Genomic DNA, 17499 nt, shown 5'->3' on the forward strand with positions numbered 1-17499 from the left:
TGATAAAGGATGGGTTCACATGGACTCGGATTTTTTTTTTTGTTATATCTCTAAGATACTTGTTATGTTAAAAAGAAAAAAAAAATATTACTCCGTATTATTTTCAACCATAACAAAACAAAATTAACGATGTTTTTTGGGTAAGTTATGAATACTTATTTGAATTGATAAAATTGAAGGCATAATATCTTTCTTATCAACAATTAGGACAAAAAAAACGTAAAATAACAAAAGAAAGCAAGAGCCAAAACATAAGTAGATAGAGTGATGAGACCGACCATTTTCGGTTATCTAGCTAGTTTGCCGTCTTCTTGATGTATTGTTGCACATTCTGCATAGTTAATATCAAAGGTAGATTTCCATTTGCACTTCATCAGATTGGTGTGATTCCTATTGCCAAGTTAAATTGTTGCACATAATTAATATAAATACTAGTGTGTAGTTCCGGGCGATGCCCCGATTGCTACTTTGAATAATTAAAATTCAAAATTCTTTTTCAACTCAATATTTGACTAAAATACATGTAGACCATAAAAGTGAAAAGATTTATTAAGTTCATCAATTACACATGTACATTACCTTTATAATGCCAAGTAATTTTCTTAATGTTTTAATTGTTTAATTCATGGTTTTTCTAATATTTTAATTATTATTTTTATTCCAATATAGTCCATAAGAAATAAGAGGTAACATAGAAATTTAGTTGTTTTAGACTTCATGTTAACATGTATTTATAAATTAACGTGTATTGATAAACAACAATTAGAGGTTGGTTAAGATGGTAATGAGAGTTATTCTCCAAACTTAAGGTCAGTTCTACGTGACACATAAACAATTTTCGCAACGCCTTTTAATATATTAGTATAGATTTCTGATTTGCGGTGAAAGTTATGAATAAATGTGGAATGTGTCTCCTTTACGATTGTATCACTTACAATTAGGGATGGCAACGGGTAGGATCTGGACCGGATCCTCTAGGATCCAGATCCAGATCCATTTTTTAGGCAAAGATCCAGATCCTACCCGGATCCGCTGGGTAATGAAATTGAGGATCCAGATCCAGATCCGACGGATCCTATGGATCCGGGTCCAAAACGGATCCAAAACGGATCTTAACTTATTTTTTCATCAAACGACTCTAATTTTCATTTTAACCTTAAAACATAGTTTAATAAAACTTCAATAACAACGCTATTTGTCCATACAAGCGTTCACTAAAGTCAAATTTAACAAATCTAACATAAATAATATTAAAAGTTCAACAAACTTCAAAAGTATTACAATTCTTAAGTCTTTATTTTTATATTTTAATATAAAAACGGGTAAACGGATCCGGATCCGGGTAATGACTTAGGATCTGATCCAGACCCGTTTTTAAAACCAAGGATCCAGATCCTACCCGGATCCGTCGGGTCCAAAAATTAAGGATCCAGATCCGCTGAAAACGGATCTGGATCCACGGATCCGGGTCCGGTCCATTACCCACTGCCATCCCTACTTACAATGATATAAATTGCTGAAATAATCACCCTTCTTGAATTAGACTAATGAGAGTTTGTGCTTAAGGTGTTGTTATTTGGAAGTCGTTGGTAACTTAAAGAAATGAAAGGGATTCCACAATCCACATATATATATATATATATATGCATCTGAATCGAGTGCTTCAGACCCAAAGATAGGCCCGCCATTGTTCCGAATGTCCTTTCCTTTCTCTTCTTTTTCTTCGTAATTCCTCCATAATACCAGACAAGACCTTTGTACCATTTTCTTTCAAAATCTCACCGACATTCTCACCGACAAAGACGCCGGAAAATGGGTGATTTCAAATTCTTGAAGTACTATGTCAGACAAAGATGCCGGAAGTTGAGCAACGGTGATGAAGAAGAAGACAGGTTGAGTTCACTCCCAGACGCCATTCTCACCGACATTCTTTCTCGCCTCTCAATCCATTCCGCCGCTGCTACATCCGTCTTATCCCGCCGTTGGTGCCGCCTCTGGACCGGTGTCTTCCGCCTCAACATCTGTTTTCAGAAAACTTCGGAATTCTCCAAAATAATCGACCACATCCTACACCAGGTTACATCTCGAAAACTCTGCGACTTTTATCTTGATTTGTCAGATGTATTATATGTCACACCGGAATCTAGTGCAGTAGAATCATGGTTACGTGATGTTTGCAGCCGAAATGTGGAGACTCTCACTTTTCAGGCAGGATATGATGATGATACCTTAACCTTCCGTTTACCTTCTTGTCTGGTTAATTCTCAATATCTGGTAATTTTGAGATTATGTGGTGCTGCGTTAGAATTGAAGTTGCCTGAAAATGAGAATTTGTCTTTTCAACTCCCTAATTTGAAGGAAATGTGCTTGGGCCTCCTTGTTAATTTCCCTCCTTGGTTGGGGACTCTAATTAGTTCTTGCCCGCTTTTGGAATATTTGGATTTGATTTTCGACTTGATCTATTTGCCCCAACCTGGTTCTGTTGTGAAAATAATTGCCCCCAATTTGAAGTCATTTTCTATACGTATGTTATATGTGACTGAGCAAGTCGTGCGTCACAGAGTTCATATTGATGCACCCAAATTGGAAGAAATTTGCCTCCAAGATTGGACTTCAATTTATTCCTTTCTCCATAATCCAACTAAAATAGTCAAAGCGCAAATTATATTGGAGACTGATGTCACATCTTTTGGAGAAGAGGAAGGAGGGTATGGATGGTTAGAGGATGAAGAATATTATCAGGAGATGTCCAAGTTTCTTGGAGGATTGTGTAATGTTAGCAACCTTGTGTTGATGCTAAAGAGCAGGGGAAATACATTAACATACCCTAATTCTGTGAATCTGCCAGTCTTTTCTAATTTGACCTATCTCGGAACAAACTTTATAAAGTTTTTGCTGGTTTCTTTACATTGTTTTCCCAACCTAGAGCGTCTTAAGGTGCGCCTACATTCAGATGGTCGCCCAATAGAGCAATGGAATTGGTGCGCACCGGATTCTATTCCAGATTGTTTAGTGAGTAAGCTTAAGACTATACAAATAAGCGGACTACAGGGGGTTGGTGATGAACTCATAATGCTAGGATACATTCTATGTAATGCAGTTGTTTTGAAAAGTCTTACTGTAAATGTTAATATGAAGGACGCAGCTTATGCCAGAGATGAACTTGCAAAAGCATATGCAGTGTGGAAGGAATGCCAATTGTGTAGGTCAATTTTTGAGTTTCCAAGAAGCTCTTCAGATTGTGAGGTTGTGGTTTCATGTAGGTATGTCAAAGCATCAGGTAATGCCCTGCAAAATGAACGCCTTACATGTGAAATGTATGTGGGTCAAGGATATGTTTGAAAATAACCAAGGTATGAATAAATAAACCTGATATATGCAACTTCTTGTCTTCCAAGTGCCAGCGATCAAGCTTATGGGTTGCAGGTTAGACTACTCAGGCCCTGTTGATTTTTGGTGTATCCATGTAGTTTGGTACGTCTTAACGATGTTTCTTGAAGTGGTATGTATAAGGAATTCAGGATTCGGCGTGTGTAGCCTTGCAATGTTTGGTCTTTTTTTGTGAATAATATGTTTTAACTTCTTCTGATATTACAGTGATTACTGTAAATTCTAGTTCTTTGACTTCTCTATATGGTTATGGTGAATCTTTTGTATATTAACGCTTCAGAACGTGATGTTCTATAATATGGTGTGATTTTTAAACCGGAAAACAGAAATGATTAGTATTGACCAGAGTAGGGAAATTTGTGTGTTTATGACTCCAAATATAGTGCTCTATATTTGTCTGTTTAGATTATTTCATTATTACAGGAAATGAACTACTATGATAAGAGGACTGGGAAAGCAAATAACTCACGTGTGCTGTCGCGTTAGTACTAAATATTCACAATAATTGAGGATCTTAAAGCCACTGTAAATTTCGATAGCCATGAAGCTCAAATGGGTTAAGGGCATTCAATTTTAAAGAAGATGTTGAAGTATACAGTTGTTGTTTCAAGGGATTTAATGGTTTTGTTTCCTACTAGTGAATTATTTTTCTGGGTTTTATTCAGCTTGAATACCTTTTATGGAGTAACGTATACTAGTACACTCGTTACTTACTGCCAGATTGTAGTTCGTTCCCTTTTCTCCGTGACTCTATGGTTATGAATGATGTATCCTTAATCTGTTAGTGTAATGTCCTACGTTCATGTGAAGTTTGGAAATTAAATTAATAAAATAATGTTCTTGTGTTTGTCAACCAAGACTTGGCATGACAGTTGTAGTTGTGAGTTAAGCTTTAAATTTGATGATGATGAAGCATAGAGTTGTATTAAGTGCACATGGAATAAGATGAGTTAATAGGATTTTCTTAAAATCTAGAAGTGATACATCCTCTGTATTTAGAATTTAGATGCTAACAGGGTTGAGGTAGAAGAAAGTATTTTGTTATTTTGTGAGAATTTGATCTGCAAAATTCTGGAGTATCACTCATTGATGTTTCACTCAAGTGTTTGTTTTAGTCCAATGTTACTGCCACACATAATTAAGACACAAGTCAGCTTGTTTACAAATAAATTTAACAAGCAATCTAGTGATTTTATCATCAGAGTCTATTTAGCTTTTTGATCTTAATTGGATTATCTCTAGAAAAATCTCCATTGAATATACACAAGTTTAGAATATATATACCTCAACACAATCAATGTTGCCCGATGTTTCTTGTACGGTGGTAAACTTAATTAGTTGGCTCCATAACCTTTGGCCTATCTTTCTCTGATTGACGAAAGTTTGAAGACAGCTACAAATACAATGTAAAGTAAATATCAAGCTATCAAATATAGCAGTGGCAGATCTAATGTAGACTAACTTAATTATTAACATTCCTCTTAATTCAGTATGTTTGGAAATTGGAATGGATGGGGAAGAAATTAAGTAGGTTTAATGTTGATTTTTCATGGTTGATTAATTCTAGGAAAGTTTCCTGTTAATTTCCACTTACAATTAGCACCACTGGCGGACCTATGAAGGGACCTTTGATAATGTTATAACACTATACAAGTATTACAATATGTACATTTCTACGAGACTCTCCAGTGCTCTTTTTCTCTCTACAAAATATTTTCAATAGCTCCTCCAAAAAAACCCAACATATGGGAGCTACTCGATCTACTTTTCATTAGAGCTACTCAATCTACTTTTCATTAGTTGATGGTCATCTAAAACGGAGCCATGTCCACAAGTCGCCCCAATATTGGATAAAGAATTGGTTTTTGTTTCCTCTCTTAAAAGGCTTAGGGCAACATCCAATTTTACTGACTGTATTTGCCAAAACATACCAAATTCATAAAAGTGTAAAACCAAGTTGGGTTGTTTTTGTGAATGATGAGAACAACGGCATCCAATTTTACTGACTTTTATTGGACCCGACCCAACAGGCCATAATAATAAAGATAAGAGAAGGGGGACTGTCATGACGTACCAGTAAGCAGCCACAAACCCAACGATCAACATTTAGCAATAAGCAATCAACCAATTGATTGAGCATCGTGGTAAGATATTAAGAGGGTGAAAGAAATCGGGTTCTCCAACATTCAAAAATGGATTTATGACTTTTGGTTATTAGCCAATTTAGGCGCCAAAAGTTGTTGTAACTGAATTCTAACAGAATTCTGCTGTAGTACTCCGTATTAGGTTAGAGCTTAAGCTAGCTAATAATCATTGTAATATAAATACTGCTGTAATCATTTGATCAAGCATTCACTAGTACAAAAAAGGGCATAGAGTACTGTTGAAATACACTTTACAGGACGCCTTAGAGGCGTTCTCCAACTCAGCGCACTATAAAGTTTATAAAACGGGTAAAAGAAGCGTTTTATATACCTAGACATAAAGTACAGTGATAAGAGATAAGCGTCCTCTATTCCCTTCCTAAAATCAGAAAATGAAGAAGGAATATAGAACGGTTAACGTACATAACCATCTCTTATACTCTATAATAAAGCGCGCCTTCTGTACATAACCGTCCTCTATTCTTCCTATTAAATATTGACATACAAAACACCTTCCGTACATAGACGTACTATATACAAAAGAAGAATAGACGGGTTGCTTAGATAACCGTTCTCTGTTCTTCTTCTTCTTTCTTTTAAGAAAAGTAGTATTTTTTTAAATAACGAATTACCTAGTAGATGAAAATTTAAGACTAAAATTACGGATCCAGTAAAAAGATTAAAGAAAAAAAATTCTCTAATTTCCAAATACAAAACTGTTATTATTAACATTGCGTTACATTTCCCAAAAATGAATTAAGTCATTGATATTTTACGAAATATATCTATCTTACATTTACAACTTTCAGTACAAAATACCAAAATTACAAGGAAAAGAAGAAAAAAATAACACTTCTCGCCCATATTTGACTTCTTTCCTGCAACAATGAACAAAGGAAAAATTACATCAGACATCGCAAGGAGAAAAACAAAAATTAGAAACTAATGTTATTGAAATCGAAACCCACTAATTTTTTACCAGATTAACAACATGCAAACTATAATCAATATCAATCATGTCCACATTAGGTGGACTATTCATAATTTCATGAATATCATCACATATTCAGTAGAGTAATAAGAATAGATGAACAAAACAAAACTATCTAAATCATATATACTATTTACAACACTTGCTTATTTAGATCAGCGACTAAACACGGCTTATCATGGAATCGGTCCAATCATGGATCAATAACTGTTAATTCTAATCCTTCGTGCATGCTATACAACAATGCATTGATTCAATTGGATATGGAGTACTGCAATGGCTCATCGACTGTAAATGTTGGATGTGTTTTGCATAGGAGCAGTAAGAAGTAAATTTTTAACACCATCCTTGGTTATCAATTCAGTATACAAAATTCACCAAAATACGAACATAAAATTCATATGTAATAGCAGTGAAAAAAATTAACAATTAAATTCCCAAATTGCAGAACATGAGATACCGCAATTCTTAAAAACTAATAAGGGGTATCATTAAAATACTTAAGAGATACAAATGGAAAATAGAACAAAAATTCGAATTTTAGGGGTAAAAAGTACAAGCAATGATCCCACACATAATTACTCATACATGAAACAAAGAGATACCTGATGTTAATAATACACGCGGACGAGTATGAATGATGTTGATTTTTCCAAAGAAGGTTAAAGGAAGAGTGAGAAGGGATCAGTGCACGCACATTTGCTTCAAGAAGAATGAAAAATTCCATAGAGGGGATCAAACTGGAGGAGGCGGCTAGAGGGAAAGATGAGATGTAATTGTAAAGCTAGGTTTTTAATGTATATATCTTCTACTTTATTTTTTTTGACGGGATGTATCTTCTACTTAATACTCTGTATCTAGATGTAGAATATAATACGGTTATCGTTGTAACCGTTTTACATTTAGCAAAATATATTAAATTGTTTTTTCAAATTTTTTATTTTTTTTGGATACAAGTATATAAAACAGTAAGGTAGTGAACCATTTTATATTCTTCCCCTCTCACAACAGTTGGGTAAGAAAGGCGTTCTATATAAATGTGCAAAACGCTTATCTAACTTGACCGTTCTCTATTCCGCGTTACGTATACCTATTTTTGTAGTAGTGATTGAATATTATTACAATTTTCTTAATCTTTCTACTCTTATTTCCTCTCTATTTCTCTGTCTGAACTCTCTAATCTCTTTTCTCTTCTCTTCTCGACTTCATCTTCTATCTTCTACTTTCTTTCATCATCAATCTTCATCATTAAAGAATATCTCGTACTTGAGCTAGCCTCCTGCTACATATACAATTATCTGAATTTCATCTTATTATTAATTTGAGTGCTATTGTTGAAATAGGGGTTTGTTTTGTAATTAGTGGGACTGTAAGTTTTTGGTATATTAGCACTTTTTGTAACAAACTCGATTATGGACTTGGTCCTAAATAATAATATTGTCTCCGTTTGGTGTTAAAAAAAAATACTTCAATAAATACTACTATTAATTTAGATATGTTAGTACTACCTCCATTTCATAAAGATTTTTATGGTTACTATTTGTATATTAAGACAAAAGTAGAAAAATTTGTTGAATATAATAAAATATGGATAAATTAAGAGACATGTGTAAAAAGTTGGTGGGTGTAAGAAAAAAATGAATAAAGTAAGAGAAATTCAGTGGAAAATTGTAAATATGTAGGGTAAGAAGGGCAAGGTAGTCAATTTTTATGTCCAAAATTAGAATAAAGCAAAGTATAAAGAACATTGTGAAACAAACTAAAACGGAAAGTGTAAAAATCATTTTGAAACGACTGTAATATAAGTTTAAATAAGCTGTTTCAACAAAATTAAGTCCAGATAAGTTAGGCTTTGTTCTCTTCAACTTATAGGACCTTATTTTCAGGTCCTATAAGTTCAAATAAGTTCCAATAAATTCAGAAAAGTTTAGATAAATTTAGACAAGTCTCAATAAAACCTTATAAGTTCAAGAGAACACCTTAATTTCAGTCAAATTCAATTGAACCAAAAGAGCCTAATTAATCGAATTCGTAAATATTTCCATAATATCATACTACAGTGAAGTAATTGAAATCGACTTCCACGAAAACAATAATAATAATTGAAATCGACTCTCACCGAAATAATAATAATAATAATAATAAATAATTGAAATGGAAACCGTTTATTATTGTTGGTTCAGCCTTCCACTCGAATCGATCGATCGACCTCTTTCTTTTTAGTATTTGGAGCTTAACGATGTTCTACACGGTTAACAATATTATTATACCCGGTCTTATATTAAGCTCATTAAATGATCTGTATTATACTCGATCTTGTATTTAACTCATTAAATAAGTGTATTATACTCTATCTTGTATCATATTAAAATTTAAATGAGTGAAAAAAATGTGAATAAAGCACACTTTAATCTAAATTTTTGAGAATTATTTTGTGTATATCGCTTTGATAGAATTTGACTTTGTCAAGGTTGGTGGGGAAATCACATACGTCATGAATCTATTTTGGTAGAAGTACGTGCATTTAATTTGAAAACTATGGAAAGAGAAAATATACACTCCAACACATACGTAGTATAACAGAATTTAGAGTTTAGGAAATGAATTAAGTTGTTATCATTGATGATCATAGCAAAGTACAAGGTATAATATATATAGGAAGTAATAATCTAGAACCTTCTTCAGTTGTTACTACAACTAACTAACAAAAGAAAGTTTGTTATAACTAATGCCATGTAGGCAAGCTGTAAGAAAGGCAAGCATATTATACCCCATTGATCAGTAATCTAACATAGTACGGAGTAACAATTGCGAAGGAGTAGGAGGAAATAGGGAAGGATTTTTATAGTCTAGCACATTAAGAAGTGGTACCATCATTAGGCCCGACCCTGGGGGTTGAAATTAGGGGCGGCCGCCCAGGGCCCCCGGGGCAAGGGGCCCAAAATATATAACTGAGTATTAGTTAAATAAGTTATAAACACAAATAGTAAATATGAAATGATGGTGGCTAATTGGTTAAATTTATTTAATGTTTGGCAGTAACTCCGTATGTAATATGGACATACATTGGATATTTTAAAACCTCGCACCATATATAAGGCCCCCAAGGGACCCCTTTATCGTGATTCGCCCTGGGCCCTTGAAATGTCAGGACCGGCCCTGACCATCATTGTACGTTAATCGAATAACCGAAAATCATGACTGAAACAGTGAGTTTGTTTATTGGGTATCAAAGTCCAGGTGGAAGATTTCTGGAGAAGAAGAGCACAAATCTGAGTTTTAGGCATCGCAATTGGCAGCTTAAGGGGTCGATTCCGCCACTGACCATCTCTTGCCGCCACCGCCTCCGCCTCCGCCGCCGAGTGGTTTCTCACACACCGTCAAGAACCTGATAAATTCTTCGACACAAGGATCGTGGTGATAATGAAATGTCTGGTAATGTTTTTGGAGTTAATTGCGATCTACCGTTGTTCTAAGATGATGAAAGCTGCTCCTGATTTTATTGAGCTGATCATCTTAACCAGGGAAGCACTCATCGTCTAGGTTGCAAGGAAACGGGTAACGGATGCGCGGAAACGGAAATATGGGGAAACTTTAAATTTCAAAATTGTAAAATACGGGGAAATGACTTAAATATATAAATAGCTAGATTATGACTCGTTTAACGCACAAGTGAAATTAAATTTGTTTACGGAGTATTATAATTACTCGTAAAAATATTATAAATAGGAAATATTTTTAATGAATAATTTGTTGTTACGACGTAGTAAAATTTTGAATTTGTATAAGACACAATTAGTTCAAAATGGTCAATTAAGCATGAATTATACTACGTAAGTAAATTAGAAATTAAACCTCGGTATTTTTAATTTATTTTCACTATTTTCGGGAAAATTGAATAGAAATTATGTTTAAGTGTAAGAAACATAAGAGTTAAATGATTTCTCTAAATTTTTATATTGCAGTTGAAATTCATTTGTTAAGATTATAAAATTATATATTTTTATGATAGTAATTAGTAACATATAAACCAATATTAGAAAATCAATAGTAATAATGCAGTGTATAATTATGCAATTTTTTCCATGTTACGTGATTGATATTTTTCATATTAATATTAGAAAATCAATAGTAATAGTGCAGTGTATTATTTTCGATTCTTGATAAATGAACTCGTAATATTTCTTGTAATATATTCCGTATGTTGTTCTATGATATGGAAGGAAACAAATTAGAAATTTTATAGTTTTTGAAAGTTTCTTTAATGGATAGACATTATAAAATAAAATTAAATTAAATTAAAAAAAAAGTTAAAGACACATCGAGAGATGACACGCGTCAATCATGATGTGTATTTTAGTATATAGTTATTGAAGTTATTGATTGATTTGTGTCCAATGATTATTTTAACCAATTAAATTTATTGTGTCGTTTATTCTCACACTTTTCCGTTGCGACACTAAGTTTTTATTTTCTCAATTTTCCAATATCAGAATTTTGATAAAAGTGAAAACATTATAAATAAACGTAATTTGTCTTATTTAAATAATAAGAATAGAGAATCTCAATACACATTAATTAGTCGTAAAAACGATTGTAAAACACCAAATGTAAAGAACAAAAAGATACAGAGAAACTAGAAATATATACGGTCATAATTAGTAAATGAATAATACCCTCTTTGTCCCTTAATACTCGACCTGTTTTTAACGGACACGTTTGCCAATGCACAACTTTGACCACCAATTTCTTTAACTACATAATATAAAAATTTATAAAATATTAATATTTTAAAAATATATATTAAGATGAATCCAACAATATATTATATACTAACATTTGTTTTCATATACTATAAATAAAATAGGGTCAAAGTGAATTATGTGAATAGTGCAAAAAGTCAAAACAGGTCGAGTATTAAGGGACGGAGGGAGTATGAAAAGTGAGTAGAAACCAAAATTAAAACTGGACACTCAAAAAAATAAAGGAGTACGGAGTATATATAAGCTGAAAAGAGCAAATCCTCCACATATTTTATTATGGTGTTTTTAATATTTCAAGTACTTACCTCTCAACTTTAACCCTCTATATAAAGAACAAATATGAAAAATTAGAAAGCAAATCATAAATTTTTTTGGACCCCCATTTATAAATTTCTGGGTCCGCCCCTACCGCCATGCATGGACTAATTTTGTAGATTTTTGAAACCAGGTCCTGGAAACTCCTAAAATCCTAGAAAATGCATTTGGGTGTAATATAAAATTGTTCAGAACGTAACAATCACCCGCTAGTTGTTTAGAACATATTACATGCCCCAGGTCCACCGTGTAACCTCTCACATTTTCTCCTTACATGTGAGACAACAATGTGATATAGATCACCAATGGACATAAAAATACGCTTGGGTGCACGGCGCACCTAATAATTTTCACTAGTTATTCACATGAGGATAGGAATGACCTTCATTCAACAAAATAAGTTTTGTGAGAAAACTATATAAAATGTCATCATTTAAGAGACGAAATAAATTAATGATTTTATAACCACCCAATAGTCTCCCAGATTTTAGATGGTTCTAAGTTCTAACCACCCAGTGATAGGAAAAGTCATGCGAATCGATCTCCAAGGTCTTCCTAGCTAACCACAACATCATAAACATTACTAGAGATTGTTTATACCCGAAACAGTAAGGTATTGCAAAATCGCAATGCTAGCTAACTAAAATCATACTTCCTTCGTTCTCTTTTAGTTGCACATATGTTTTCTATTTTTGTTGGTTTTTTTTTAGTTACAACATTTCTACTTTTTTATACTTTACCCACTTAACTTTACCAAAGTAGTCTTATTCATATTGAGGGACATTAGTGTAATTTTACTATGTGTCTACTTACATAACAAAATTAGGGTGAACAATAATATTACAACTAAAACAGAACAAGATGAAGTATTAGTGTATCACTCCTTGTTAGCCTGCTCAGCCACAACAAGGATAGGTACAAAACTATACGAAGTACTGTACATTATACTTGTAGGTATGAAAGTCAATAATAAATGAAATTTGAAACCCAGCACTAAAAAGACATAATTCGTACCGTCCCATTGCCAATTGGCCACTACAACACCTTGAACATTATGTCTTCAATTGAAAATTCAAAGGTTAAAAGAGTATAAGCTTTGGCCTTTGGGAGGTTGCATAAAAGAATCGTGACATTATGAATAAGAGCCTATCAAAACCATTCGGTATATTGTACGTATAAAAGTTTTTTTTTTTTTTTTTGGTGCGAATGAGCCACTAGGACAATATAAATTACAAATGGGGGCGGGGGAATTCGAACCTGAGACCTATTGTACACAGACCCTCAATCTTAACCACTAGGCCAAGACATCATTGGTATTGTACGTATAAAAGTATGAATTAATGTTATCTGTCATTAGCGTGACTGGTTGTGATTTGGTTATGAAGAGTCAAATACTTCCTCCGTCTTTTAATACTCGCAACGTTTGTTAGTTTCACGTATGTCAATGCACAACTTTGATCATTTATAACTTAAATTCTCTTTATGCAAAAATTATAAAAAGTTGATATTTTGAAAATACACATTGAGACGAATCTAACAAGATCCCAAATGACTATGTTTTATCTTATATAAAAAGCAGTAAGAATAGTCAAAGTAGATTATATGAATAGTGGCAAAAGTCCAAACGTTACGAGTATTAAAAGACGGAGGAAGTATAATTTATGTCATGTCATCCCATAAGAGAATTAGGGATAAGGCCCTAGACCAAATAAACGAATTTCATTTGATAGATAAAAGCTACTTTCTAAATTTTTTTTAATTGCACAATTTTAGGTTTTGACACTATTCACATATTATTATATGCTTATTTTTTGTGATTTATATGTAGAGAAAAATATATTGGATCTTGTTAGATTCATCTCGAAATTTAATTTCAAATTATCAAATTTTTATAATTTTTTCATATATATAATGAGAGATATTAATGGTTAAAATAGGTAGTTGTCCAATTTCGTAGATGCTTGTTGAATCGGACTAGAGTAAGGACGATGAACCACTTCTCTCTTCTAGATTTAATCAATATTCATCAAATTATTAATTTATTTTTCTGATGGAATCACATTATTAGTTTAAGTTACACTTTCCCCATGACTATGTATCTCAAATCCGAAACGAATGTTGAAATTTATGAACTTGAAAGCAACTTTGTATAACCCAATTAGCCCTACAGTAACTTAATTTAGGCACATCTAATGTGAGAGCTTATAAAATTGTGTTCTATTTACATAAAGTCGGCCAAAATCAACAAAGTGGTGTGTCAAACACAGTTTTCATATAAGTGCAGTTTCGTTATAGAGACAAGACATATAAGAGCATGTACATTGGGGCTCTTGGAGTGGCTCTCCAAGTAGCTCTCCAAATAGCTCTCCAATTAACAAGAACTAGCTCTTGGCCAACATTGGGGCTCTTGAGTGGTTCTTGAGGGGCTCTTGAGTAGCTCTTCATGGAGAGCTACTTCAAGATAGCTCTTGCCCAAGAGCCCTCCAAGAGTTGGTTCTTGTTGAAAATTGAGGAGTAATTTTTTTAAAGTAGATAGTAACTTTGGTAAAAATACAATTAAGTAGTAACTTTTTTACATTTTATATTTATGATTCAATAAAATGAAAAACTAATATGTTTAATATTTTTTTTACGGAAAATCTACAATAATGGTAACTTTTTCTTTTTTCCTTCCCTATTTAACAAGCCTAATATTGGACTATTTATTTGCAACTAAAATTATTTTGTCGTCTTTATTTATTTTTTTTTGACGGGGTTTTCTTCTTTTTAACCCATTGGTTGAAAATAAAATGTAATTATTGTTAATATTGCAGTAACCTAAAATTTTCTATCATAGTTACTTAACTTATTAGTTATTACCAATAAATATTAACATTGTTTGATATATATAAAATAAATGAAGAATTGACATGGGACCACCAAATGGTAAAAAAAATATTGGAGAGGTCATTTGAAACCAACCAATGTTGGGTGTTTTTAGGAATGAATTCTTGAGTGTATCTTGTAGAGAGATAATGGTAGAGACTAGAGAGAGAGTGGAGAGCCTTCCAAGAGCTCTTTTGAAGAGTCAGCCAGTGTACGTGCTCTAATCCTCTTCTTTTAAAACAAAAACCATGTATTATAACTTCATTAGAAAACCGAAATACATAGTCAAACAAAATACAGTACAAGATCGCAAAGCACACATCGTATGAATGGCCCGTAACAAGTAGCCTATTCTTAGAGGCTAAGAGGACATTTTATTATACTAACACCATGCATGGTTGCTGTCCATTAGCAGTACCTCTGCAGTAGAAAAAAGAGACATGGAGGGGCATGTTAGCTGATAGAATTATGATACGGAAAACATATTAGAATCCGTGCAAATAATAAATGTGGGTTGAAATCCATATAAATGATACACCAATGTTAAAGAACTTTTAGGGACGGAGGAGCACGGAGTACTACCTCGATTTCTTAAAGATCTTTACAATTAATATTTGTACAAATATAAAAATAAAATTAAAATAGATTAAGTAAGAGAAATATGTGTAAAACGGTGGGTGAGTGTAAGAAAAAATGAATAAAGTAAGAGAAAGTGAATAAAAATTTATAAATATTGTTGGGGGGGGGGAGAGAGAAGGATAAGATAGTAAATTTTTATGTCAAAAAGTAGAATAAAGCAAAATGTAAATATAATTTTGAAACGGAGATAGTATAAGCTAAAAAACACGTACAAGGAGGATACCTGTGACAGGGCCAGTTACGGAATTTTCTAAAGCGCCAGGGGGGAGTCTTGGCCAGGGATGGCATTAGTCACAGTATCAGTTACGGTATTTCCGTAAGCGCCAAAGGCGGCTGCTCCGCCAAAGGGGCCAGTTAAAAAGCCGGGGGAGTCTTGGCCAGGGATGGCATTAGTCACCGTACCAGTTACGGTATTTCCGAAAGCGCCAGAGGGGGAGTCTTGGCCAGGGATGGAAAACATTGTTGTTGGTTTTGTTTGGAGGGATTACTACTACTGGAGTATATATGATTGATTGGGTTTGGTTTGCTTGAGTGAGATACAAATGAGGAACGTCCAAGGTGTTCTTATATAGTCGTGAAAATTGTAATATTTTTATATTTTCACGTTGCATATATGCTTTAGAGAATCAAAACTTGACAAATCTTATCTCCATCTTTTTGTTTATTTGTCTAGAGCATATAGTATCTTTCATGTATGGTCTCAACTGCTTGAGGATGCTTATAATCTTTAATTATATCATGTCATCAACTTGATGATCAACTAGAAGTCCTTGATTAACTGGTAAGATATATGCAGCCCCGGCCCGGTCTATAGTTGTCAAATAAGAACTTAATACATTTTCTAAATTTAAATTAATTATGAAGGCATGAAACATCACCGCGTTGATCTATGTAATCTGCATTAAAAAAAAGGAATACTACGTATATAACAAACAAAAAGAAACGGAGGGAGTAGATCGATGCTAACAGGGTTTGGGTAGAAGAAAGTATTTTGTGAGAATAGCTCCTGGCTTTGATCTGCAAGATTCTAGATAAGTGTGTAATGTTACTGCTGACTAATGACTAATAGTGTAATGTTACTGTCTGGTTTCCTCAACAACAATATTCAATAGATCTTACTTAATCTGCCCTTCTTATTCCCTCTTCTCAGGAAGACATTCTTTCTTGTGTTGTGCCTCTCCTAACACTGCGTAGAAGGCAGCCTAATTATCAGAATTCAAACGAAATGGAATACTTTTTAGGCACTGCCTGCCAACTCATCCATTTAACAACCTGTAACCCCATGCAAGCTAAGCTCCATGCCTCCATTGTTGGCATCACCATATCATCTTAATTGAAGATGGTCGTGGGCCGGGCCGGGCTTCGTGTCAAGACCACGGGTCGTGGGCCTAGCCGGACCAGGCACAATCTAGGCCCACGTTGTATCGTAGCGGGCCGGGCCGAAAAGTTCAAAACAATGCCTAGTCCCGGCACGAGCCCACGGGCTTTTGTGCCGGGCCGGCCGTCGTGCCTAAGGCTGATTTTACAAAATTTTGCGTGCTTTTTCCAAAAAATTATGGCCACGACTTCGTGCCTGTGCCGGGTCGGGCCCACAACCATCTTTAATCTTAATAGTAGCTTAAGCCTTTAATCTTAATACTCCGTAGTAGCTAAGCTAAGCCAAGACTTGATAGAATTATCTGCAATAACAATACTCCCAGCTTCAAGGGAACACCAACAATAAGTGACTAAGTGAGTGTTAATTACCACCATGCGAAAATGTTTAAGGCTAATTAAATTACTAAAACCTGTTGACCAACCCTGTTTAGCGTTGGAACAAAATTAAGCTTCAGAACTACAACTCGGGAATCATATTAGACCCCAGAAACCAAATGAAGTATTAAAGTAGGCTTGAATTGAAGAAAACAAAAGTTGGCAACGCAAGATTCCTCAGAATTTACATTCATTCCATAGTTGAGCTTTTTTAGTTTTACCCTTGATATGAATATCGATGTAAAGCTCTTTCAAAACAGTTGCATTACTCAAAATGTAAGCCAGCAACTCAAGCTCATCATTAATCCCGTTAAGTGTTTGGTGTGATCATGGGAAACGGAATGGAAAGGTATCAAATAAGCGTTATCGTTATAACTTGTTTGGTTTAACAACATAATGGTTTTACATTCTTGACTTACTTTCTCTTGTTGTCAAAGTTCTAAGTATTGTTTTCACTTTTCAGCAAATACTTAAACAATAATTATAAAAGTTTTGAAAATCATAGTGTCACTGAGTACATAATTTTCATATAATAATACTAATAGTTATTAGTGAGTGATGCTCGAACATCAAAGGATTTTTTTTTTATTATATGATAAATTAATGAGTAATTCATCAAAGTTAAATAAAATGATAAAAT

General features: G+C 33.6%; 1 protein-coding gene and 2 long non-coding RNA genes across 3 annotated transcripts; 1 reads left to right on the top strand and 2 right to left on the bottom strand.

The window, feature by feature from the left end:
* Nucleotides 1-1812: 1812 nt before the first annotated feature.
* On the top strand, nt 1813-3342 carry LOC110802123 (F-box/FBD/LRR-repeat protein At1g16930-like). Its single transcript, XM_022007552.2, has one exon. It carries the CDS (start codon nt 1813-1815, stop codon nt 3340-3342), a length of 1530 nt encoding a protein of 509 aa, XP_021863244.1.
* Nucleotides 3343-6180: 2838 nt separating this feature from the next.
* Nucleotides 6181-7426, bottom strand: LOC130464075 (uncharacterized). The gene is made up of 2 exons (XR_008924369.1): nt 7131-7426; nt 6181-6412 (listed from the first exon to the last, which is right to left on the bottom strand). It is a non-coding gene; the product is annotated as an uncharacterized lncRNA (long non-coding RNA).
* Nucleotides 7427-14697: 7271 nt separating this feature from the next.
* LOC110802092 (uncharacterized) lies at nt 14698-16946 on the bottom strand. Its single transcript, XR_002537071.2, has 2 exons — nt 15331-16946; nt 14698-14888 (listed from the first exon to the last, which is right to left on the bottom strand). It is a non-coding gene; the product is annotated as an uncharacterized lncRNA (long non-coding RNA).
* Between the last annotated feature and the right edge of the window lie 553 nt (nt 16947-17499).

Source organism: Spinacia oleracea, chromosome 6 (genome assembly GCF_020520425.1).
Source record: "Spinacia oleracea cultivar Varoflay chromosome 6, BTI_SOV_V1, whole genome shotgun sequence".
Lineage (NCBI taxonomy): Eukaryota > Viridiplantae > Streptophyta > Magnoliopsida > Caryophyllales > Amaranthaceae > Spinacia > Spinacia oleracea.